Source organism: Vanessa atalanta, chromosome 26 (assembly GCF_905147765.1).
Source record: "Vanessa atalanta chromosome 26, ilVanAtal1.2, whole genome shotgun sequence".
NCBI classification, from domain to species: domain Eukaryota; kingdom Metazoa; phylum Arthropoda; class Insecta; order Lepidoptera; family Nymphalidae; genus Vanessa; species Vanessa atalanta.
Window position 1 is genome coordinate 4,984,372 of NC_061896.1, and position 10,718 is coordinate 4,995,089.

General features: G+C 31.9%; 1 protein-coding gene across 1 annotated transcript; it reads left to right on the top strand.

The window, feature by feature from the left end:
• The first annotated feature begins 993 nt into the window (after window positions 1-993).
• On the top strand, window positions 994-9,139 carry LOC125073876. Its single transcript, XM_047684959.1, has 3 exons — window positions 994-1,041; window positions 7,154-7,369; window positions 8,738-9,139. The coding sequence occupies exons 1-3, from the start codon at window positions 994-996 to the stop codon at window positions 9,137-9,139; spliced, it is 666 nt and encodes a 221-aa protein (XP_047540915.1).
• Window positions 9,140-10,718: the final 1,579 nt, after the last annotated feature.

Below are 10,718 nucleotides of genomic sequence, written 5' to 3' on the forward strand. Positions count from 1 at the left end.
TAATATATTTTTCAGAATGCCTCATCGGACAGTCAAAGTAATAACAAGAGAATATTGAATTATAATTCAAAGATACCGTTAATAGCGATACTTTATAAACATAATGACGAAAACGTCAGAGCACCAGGGTTAGAAAGTGACGTCATCACTCCTGAAATCAGCCCAATTGAACCGCCGCATGATCAAGAACTCTATAACTTCTACCACATTTTAAGGGTATATTTTCTATATATTTTAACAACGCTTAGTTAGAAGTACGAATGACCTTTTAAATATACTGTACTGATGATTGCAATCAGCAATGCTATTCTTAAAGAGTCACTTTGGAAGTCACGCGTAAAATCGATATATCTTCTGATACATCAGTTAAATGTTAAAATTAATAAAGTAAATATTTCATATTAAATATTGACATTCAGATGACATCTACGGTGAGTTTTGTTGGTTCTCACAGAATAGTTCTACGATCAGATCTGAATTATTCTTATCAGCTATTCCATGCAATAATGTTTTAGTCACAATCCAAAGTTATTTCGAAAATATTACCTCTTACCTAATTACCTAAACATACCTTTTATAAGGTAACTTACGTATGATAAATTTGTATTTATAAACCTTAAGTTAAGTGAATCATGAAGCATTAAAAACACGTGAGTATTCGTACTAAAGTATATGCCAATCTGCGTCGATCACCCATATATACGACGTTTGAAAGTTCTACAAACTTTTTTGATCTTTTCTTTTCCTTCGCATTTTTACTTCTTGCACAATTTTTAAACTCAATTAAAAATCTTTTTTGAATTTACTAATTTGAATATACTAATGATAGAAATTAATCATGTATTTTTTTTCATTCGCATCCTATATATTTAAGACTACGCAAGAGAACGAAGAAGTCGATACAGATGCAGCGATGGTATTTGAAAAGACCGAGAATGTTCTCCGGCAAGCTCTACGCGCTAGATGTGAAAGGTTGGACTGGTGTGTGAGAAAATGCCCTCGGAAGATAAAGTACACTTGTACGATAACGTGCAGGGAGGAGTATGATGACTATGACATATGTAAGAAGCCGAAAAAAACATATTGTAAAAGGCCAAAGTGTGGTAAAACTATGCCTCCCTCTTGGCTTTTAAGAATATAAAAAATCAAATGATTAAATTTAATATATATTGTTATTTTATCGTTTTGCCTTTATCAAGATTAATAAATAGAGAAAAAAAAATTGAGTTGAAGGGATCATGAGTTTTCTTTTCGTAATTTATTTTAATAAAAAATATCAGAATAGCAATTGAAGGATTAGTAATTATCAAGAATTAATAGCAAATAAATTTTATATAATATGGATAAGTTACGTTTTAATGATCCAAGAAGGAAAGATTGCAAAAAACTCAGGACTAATATTAAAAGATCAGAATCAAATATTTCCCTATTCAAGTAGGCTTTAAAGGGCAATTTGATATCGTCATATGAGGATAAATTAATGTAAAGAACTCTTTCGCAAAAACATCGCCAAAAAACTCAACGAAAGGTTTTTCATATTGAATACATAATCAGAACGCATTAGAAGATAAATTTTGCATTATTAACAATTAAAACAAAAAATATATACGCCAGTTATAATAATTTTAAACTAAACTTTACAAGAATGTATTCTATTCTTAAATTTTAATAGAGAAATTTCCAAATTATCTGCAATATATCTTAAATGCCATTTCCCTTGAGTCCTATAAATTTACCTTGAGATGAGTTAATTAACTTTATATATCAAACCATAAAACTATTATAAAAGTACCTCCCACTCATCATATATTATTGTTGTGTTGCGGTTTGAAAGATTAGTGGGCTAGGAACAAGGGACATAGCATCTTGGTTTCCAAGGTACTGGTAATGTACCACACATTGGTGATATAAGGAATAAACTTTATTTCTTAAAGTACCAATGTCTGTGGGCAGTGGTGGCTCATTTGACAGTTCGTCTACCTAAATAACATAGACCTACAAGAGACCCTGCAACTTAAATAAATATTAAAATAAAAATATATAAAACATACATCTGATTTAAACATACGTTCGACTAACACAAACACTTCAGGAGGCTGTTCTTCAAACTGACAATATAGACAGCGTAAAATTTTCGCAAGACTCGATTTTATTCCGAACGCGTACAATTCAATCTGATCAGGGAACCGAATACGCGAAAAGCACTAAAATGTCGTCTAGAGAAGACAGCGTCGATAAAATATTTTAAGGCGCTCAAAGGCATGCCTGAACGCAGGAATGTCTCGAGGAATGCTTTAGAAAACTCGGGTATTGGAACTTGATATTATATTGCCTCGAACACGAAATTCTTTGCTCATATCTCAGTTTAGTTTTAAAAGTATTCCAAACGAGCGTCTCCCACATTTTTGTTCACGCTGGCGATGGATATGGGTATAAAGTTTGTCTATCCCCTGGAAGACTTGGTATAAAAAATTATATAAGTTTTTCAAATTAAATTATATTTACAATATTAAAATACTGCATTCAATAATCACTTACCATGTAATAATAGGAAGTGAAATTATAATCTTCTAACTAAAGATTATAGTTTATAGTCATGTTTAACTAACATGAATGTATTATTAAATGTTGAAAAAGTATAACTACGGAGTTTCTTGCCGGTTCTTCTCTCTAGAATCTACATACCGAACAGGTAGCTCCACTTAATATAGTTTGTTAAATGACGATTCAAAAGTGCTTGTAAAAGCCTATTTATTATTATTATATATTTTGATTTGTTTTGTAAAGTAGTTACTATTTTTTTCTATCATGTTATTTATAAACGAATACATTTAATCAGACTGTATAAAAATTTCCACTCTTTTTGTCATCCCTTCATTGGAGTTTAAGCTTTTTTCATACCAAATTTAATCCAATTCGGTTCAGTGGACAGGCAGAGTAAGAGCAATAGACGGACAAAAAGACAGAGTTACTTTAAAATTAGTAATGGCGCATGAAATTAATAAGGAATGTGTTGAATCTTATTATAGAAACGGAAAACGTGCTCCAGGAAGGATGTATTGACTTTATGAAGATGTAGAAACAGAAGTTGTGTCACGAGTTTATTTTTATAGTTTACTCAAATAATATTTATCAATCATTCTATAAATTAATTTTACATATAATATAATATAATATTATTATTATTTTAAGATACTACAGATAATACCTTAAGAACTTTATAGGAGACATGTGTCTATTCCAACCACAAAAGGACAAATGTCAAATAAACATTTTTTTACACCGAAGTGACGCGATATCATTGGTCGAGAGCTTCAATAATATTCATTATGGATTTGCGATAGAATGATGTTTTGGACGTACACGAATCTGTTATCGAAACTTTGAAACTAAACTTAAAGTAGATAAGTAGTTAAGGGCAATAGTGTTGTATTATAAATAAAGACATATCAATCAAGAACTGCAGTGCAATTCTGTAAGAATTAACTTCGTATCTCACTCGTGAAATGTTGACAAATGACTTTCAGTGATACGCCGTTTAGGTTTATAGACATTTATTCTCAAAAAGACATAAGTCGATTACATGAGAATACACATCTATGGTAATATAATGATATTAACGGTATTTTGATACGTGTATCCTATAAATTTTATAATTATTACAGTCAACATATCACATTCTGACATTTAACACACGTGTCCTCAGGTGAGATTCGAGTTTCATGTTACAGAAAAACCCTGCTGTTCGTAGTGTATCATATCTATTATCTAACGTTTATTTTTACTCTTTCTACAGTTGGAATAGACTGTAGATATATATAAATATATAATAAGAGCCGAGATGGCCCAGTGGTTAGAACTCGTGTATCTTAACCGATGATTTCGGGTTCAAAACCCAGACAGACACCACTGAATTTTCATGTGCTTAATTTGTGTTTATAATTCATCTCGTGCTCGGTGGTGAAGGAAAACATCGCGAGGAAACCTTTTTTTTTTTGTTTAACGAGGAGGAAATGCATTTACGCATGCCGCATACCCGTCCCACATACCCGTCCCGGTCGGGGGACCGGGACGGGTATGTGGCCGCATCCCTCCCGCCAGTCTTAGCCGTGGCCGACGAGCAAGCTCAAGCCGGCCCCGTTGCCCAGGGTACACCACGAGGAGGTGACTGACATGTACCCCATCGCGAGGAAACCTGCATGTGTCTAATTTCAACGAAATTCTGCCACATGTGTATTCCGCCAACCCGCATTGGAGCAGCGTGGTGGTATATGCTCAAACCTTCTCCTCAAAGGGAGAGGAGGCCTTTAGCCCAGCAGTGGGACAATTTACTGGCTGCTAATGCTAAAAAAAAAACACAATAACATATTACAAAATTAAAGAACGATTAATTTTTTTATAGTCATCCTAAAATTTAAATTGTGATTCTACTTCGAAATATTAAACATGAATGTATTCTAAATGAACGTTAATTAATATAACAGAAAAGTTAAACCAAAAGCTCAAATAATACGTCCGTGTAAAATTGATTATTTAATAAGATTTTTGCCCTTCTTTCATAGGTTTGTTTTTTTCCTTATTATTATTATATTAGATATTATAATTAATTTTGTTCAGCTCTTATTATGTTTAGTTATAAGTGGAAACTTTACTGGTATATGTGTTAATTTTTATGTTATAGCTTTAATAATGACTTGTACTGTTTGTTTTCCTAATAAAGTAAAATAAAAATAAAAAAAAATTGTGAAAAATGACTTAATATTTCTACTAATATTATCACTTCAAATGTCACTTATATATATTTTCGGCCACATGTCATTTTTTGACAATTTACTGTCGTATAATGCGGTCGTTTAGTGACGTGACTTTGGTAGAGTAACTACCGCTATATTTCGAAGCATTCTCGATTCTCGAGATCGATCAAACATATAAAGGTTTTCATTTTTCCAGATTCAATCTAATGGTACTTACTAATTCAAATACGACAGGTTAAAGTTTCAGTATTTCATAGGACAGGATGAAATAAACGGTAACTCTTGTCAAATTTATTATTCAAATGGTATTATTACTTTAACTTCAAACAACAAACAAGTTTTAAGACCAATTAAAAAAAAAAAATAACTAGCGACCCGTTCCGGCTTCACACGGGTGCAATGCTGCCACTAAATATACCACAGAATGTCTTACAACGTTCAAAGTGTTTCAGTTGTAGACAATAAAATGTCTTCGAAAAAAATCATACATACCAACTTATTATATCCATACAAAGTTTTGTCAATTAGTAGATAGATGAGCAAATTTGGGACCGATAAGATCAGGCCGTTTCAATTAATTTAAATTACATACTATTAAGGGCCATATTGATCTCTATTAAATGCACAATGTATTTAAGGCACTTAATAGGATAAGGATTAATGCTGTATTGCTTAAAATCGCTTCGAAAAAAGGCTATTATCTCTCGTAAAAAGTAAAGGATATTGGTATTGTGGGCTATCCCTAAGAGATAGACATATACGATTGTGAACTTTTTTGAAGACCTTTTTAAGGTGTATATGTAGTCCATTATTTTGATCTATCTCGTGGGGTTCAAACAGCGTTTGCAATGTAAGCGCAAAAATGTGTTTATTTACGACATCACTTTAGAAACCTCTAAAATGATCAGTGTTTTTTATTATATTGTGCATGTATTATACATATAAACCTTCCTCTTTAATCAATCTATATTTTAAAAAAACCGCATCAAAATTCGTTCTGTAATTTTAAAGATCTAAGCATACATAAGGACAGACAGCGGTAAGCGACTTAGTTTTATACTATGTAATAATAATTATTTTAAAAATGACATGTATTCAAACTATTAGTTTGTACACATGCGTATTACAAACGAATGTTATAAATCTTTTTATAATAGAGCATACTTGTATGCCTATCAAACCATGATCAAGTGAACTGCGTTAATTAATCCAAACTAAACTGATAATTGGCAAATAATTATCTCACACAATATTATATAGTCCAGAACACATAAAACTTTCATTAGAAATTTCGATTGAAATCGATTAAATCAATCGGAGCGGAAATAAGATTATTAAGAAGTTTAAAAAACTAAACACTTTTTGGCGAAACGGCGAAGGAATAACACAAAATGGGTTTATGGAAAGAAACGTTATATATTTCGGCCTGTCTTTTGTTTACTGTAAGTATTTTTTTCTATATAATAGTTATTTTTCGTAATAAAACTATTAATCCTTTTAATATTAAACTTAATACAATAATAATAATAAAGCCTTTTTTAATTTCCTTAAAACAGAAAAAAATAAGAATACATACATTTAGTATTTTTCTGTTAAGGCCGCTGGCGGGTATAGGCCTCCTTCAACAGTTTCCAAGTTTCTTTATCTGTACTTTCTTTAATCAGTCTTTTCCAGCTAATATTAAATTTACATCATTATCATTGTGATATATTGGAGATTATAATTGAGAGTCTGTAGGTTTAGTCACTGGACTAAAACCTTCTATCTTGAAGTATCAATACGCTTTAGCGGAACCAATAATAGCAATAATGGGTTGGTAGTGCAGGTTTATTCGAGATGATTTCCTTCACCGCCGCGCACGAGATCCAATTATTGACGAAAATTAAACACATGAAAACTCAGTGCTTTTTGAAGCAACTTTCGTCTAAGTTTTCTACGACCATGTCCACTGCGTTATCCCAGGCTTTAAATTAATAACATTATCAAATAAAAGTGAATCGAAAACCAATGTTCTAATTAACTAAAAATAAAACTTTTTTTTATCTCTACTGTTGTCATCTTTAAACGAAATTTTGTAATTTAGTTCTGTTTATGTTCTGTTCGAATTATTATTATTCTGTAAACATTTTTGAGACATACTAACTTATTATGTACATTCATACAAAGTTTTGTCAATTATTAGATAGAAGAGCAAATTTGGGACCGAGAAGATCAGGCCGTTTCAATTAAAACTATAAATATACTAATTGTAAACAAGAATAATTTAAAAAACAATCAATCTCGCTGATTTCTTCCTTCGATTCTTATCAGATCTGTTTTCCGAACCAGTGGTTAATTATCAACGACCAATATTTGATGACAATTAAGATTTCGACTTACACCATTAATTTTAGTTTCAGGTGCAAGCCGATGTTCAAAAGTCGAGACGAGATTTGTCCAGTCTGATAAATCTGCTAAGTCAAAAACAATCCGGCAACAGACAGCCGATTCTCCTCATAGTCGACTCTGGTTCCAAAATGGATAATAAACAAGATCAGAAATATCGTGCTGGTTCTCCAGAAACCAGTGACGAAAATGGAATCGGACATATACCGCACTTATTGCTACAACATAAGGTTTAATATTTATGATATTATCGTATTATATTTATATTCTTTCAAACATAAGTATAGTTAGACCTGTTGTGTTTATAATGCATGTGTAATTAATGTTTTCGTGCTTGGCGGTGAAGGAAAACATCGTAAGGAAACTTGCATGTATCTAATTTCAACGAAATTCTGACACATGTGTGTCCTAATCAATTTGCATTGGAAAAGCGTGGTGAAATATGCTCCAAACCTTCTCCTCAAAGGGAGAGGAGGCATTATCCCAGCAGCGGAAAGTTTACAGGCTGATAATGCTATGATGTAAAAGTCTCAGATTATTTAATAAGGTAAATGGGGATATTCGTACATATCCAAAATTAAACCGACATGCAGCTTAAAATTAGAAGCTCTTATTTTTTTTAAATCGGTTAATTGAATAATATCCTTTATAATGGATCAATTTCTACAAATATTATTATAAAATAAAATATACAGTTTATACAATTATCTCGAAACTATAGAGAGACTATAAATTCACTAAACTTCATCCATACCAGTTCGTTAAACCAATTACTTTAACTAGCAAATATCCAAACATTCGATATTGAAATTTCAACTGGATTTATTTGAGTCCTTCTAATCGAATTTCGGCCACGGCTAATCTCGAACTATTTGCATACATCCCTCACTCGCGCAATCTGATGGGATGATAATCCGACACGTCCTGAGAAAAATCAGGGACAGACTACGATTTTACATACTTCCCGAAGCTGGGAAGCGTAACACTGGCGACTTCTAGGTCAGTTGCAATCAATTTAACGATGTTAAAATTAGCTAATATACCCAGGACTCAATCCTGGGTGTTGTAGGGGTACTGGTACGTACGTAGCTTTCTTGGTAATAAAATAACACTTGCCTGCTTGTAGGATGAGAATGAATTTATTTAAAACTATATCAGTGTTTTGAAAAAAAACGTCAATTAAAATTAACCTATAAAATACTTACACTACATATTTACAATTTGTCCGTCCAAATATAATTACTCTTACATTTCTACCAATAAAAACTAATTCAAAATGAATATGATAAAAAATAAAATTTAGACAATAATTAAAAGTCGATAATATTATCGACACACATATACACTATATACACATATACACACATATACACTTAGTATTATCGTTGCCCGTTCTCACATTATATTTATATACGAAACGCAGTATTTTGTTTGACTTACTCGGAACGCGTCTTTGGACATCGACGGTCATTCGTAATTATTATGAGAATACTGCAGTATTTTACTTCGGGCCCATGAGCAGCAAAATTGTAGACTATCGACCCAAATTTCACAACTAGTTAAATAACTTTAAAAAACCACATATTTTAAATCCAAAGGTAAAGAACTTGATAAAGAAAAGTACAACAAAATCATATGTCCAACTGAAAAATGAGGCGAAGCAGTTACACCGACTTCAAAGACTTAGAGACAATCAAGGTCGACAATTGAACGACAAAAACGTACTAAGATCGCCGATCGTGAAGCAACTACTTAGAATCTCAAATAGAATCCAATGCGAAGCAAGAGACGAATGTCAAGACAGATGTGGCAATAGATATAAAGGTAAAAAAATTGTAACCTGTAACGTACAATGTGAAGTTAAGTATGAGTGTGAGGAAGAAGAAAAGGATCCGTGTGATGACGGAGACTGTGACTCTTGTGGTAATTCGCTCGAATGTCTCATGAGTACGAGAGGAGAACGACTCGTCACCAAAGAAACTAAATGCAAACGTTGTTGAAAATAAACTCTGGGCTCATTTATCGTTATTTTTATTGCAAACAAATCTCCTTAGAATTAAAATTGTAAAAGGTCACAAGTCTTACCTTATTTAATACATACCTACATTCTATTAAAATATACGAATATCGAATACTTTTTAATATTTCTATGTAGATTTGTAAACATTTCGAAATTCTGGCTGGATGATTTCATAATTCGTATTATCGCCAATTCTAATAATAACTGACGTACGCCGATCATAATGACTATGTCAAATGAGAATATATTAATGAAATTTCAAAATAGTCGATAATGTTATGTTATTATTTATATTATATAAAACGATTAAGTTTAATTTATAAACAATATTTGTACGTTCTTAACTTTAAGTGAATTTTATTATGGGAAAATATATCAGCAAGCTTAGCCGACTGGATTTATTTTTACAAAGAAATTGAATTATGTCAGCCGGTCGGGAGGTAAGGAAACATTTCAAATAAATATTTGCAATAATGCTATCTATACTTTGATATTCTAAATGAACGTTAATTAATATAATAGAAAATTAAACCAAAAGCTCAAATAATACGTCCGTGGAAAAATGAGAAAAGAAAGTAGTGAGAAGTGACTTTAACTCCAATTAAATATGAAAACTCACGTCAAATGTCACTAATATATATTTACTTGTGTTTTATTTGCCTACAAAAGTGCTCTTTATATACCTTCCCTTACATAGTCTAATGTCATGGCAACGGCTTTACACCAATGGCTTTATCAGCTTCCCGAGGCAGGGGAGTTTAACACTTCCAATTTTCTAACTTACCATTGCTGTTGAGAACTTATTGACAAAAAATGTAACCTTCTCCATGTGAATCTACGCGCCTTTTAAATAAGACACCAATGTGACTGTAAAAAAAAATTCAATTTAATCTTTCATGATTATAAAACAAAAAATTTAAAGCCCGACACAACCATAAATGGACAGGCCGCTTAACTGACGTGTAAGCGGTTTGGATCCTGAGCCCTTAGGATATTGTAGTACCAACTCCCGACAAATGTTTCACGTGTAAATATATGGTAAAATAAGAATTGTTCTCCTACCGTCTAGTACGGAGGGTAATGTACGTGAAAATTGTACCTATATATTATTTTTGAGAACTGAAAATTACGTTTTTCTTATACTTTATATGTACTAATAATTCTTATCTATACTAGAAATAAACCAATTAACAGCTTAGTTAATTGGTTTAACATAAATACAATAATAAATTAATAACTTAAAAAACTAAAAAACACGCTTTTAGCACGCACTTAATATTACGAAAGCAAACCTTTTCATTTAATACCCATATCATGGGGGTGCATTTCAAATAGCCTATCCACCAACGTGGACGTCCGCCATATTGGATTTAAGTCACGTGACTATTTTTTTCGTATTCCTGACAGCAAACCCTTTCATTTGATATCCATATCATAGGGATGGATTTCAAATAGCCAGTCCGCCATCTTAAGGAGGCCGCCATATTGGAGTTGTAATGACGTTTCTTAGCTAGTCATATATTGTCATCAGAACTCAGAGCGTGTGAAAAATTTCATCC

Bases quoted from the DNA above. Each gene is read 5' to 3' on its own strand.
- LOC125073876 (XM_047684959.1), top strand. From the start codon at position 994: ATGCCCTCGGAAGATAAAGTACACTTGTACGATAACGTGCAGGGAGGA. The intron at 1,042-7,153 runs GTATGATGACTA...TTTTAGTTTCAG, and splicing joins ACGATAACGTGCAGGGAGGA to GTGCAAGCCGATGTTCAAAA. The intron at 7,370-8,737 runs GTTTAATATTTA...TTAAATCCAAAG, and splicing joins ACTTATTGCTACAACATAAG to GTAAAGAACTTGATAAAGAA.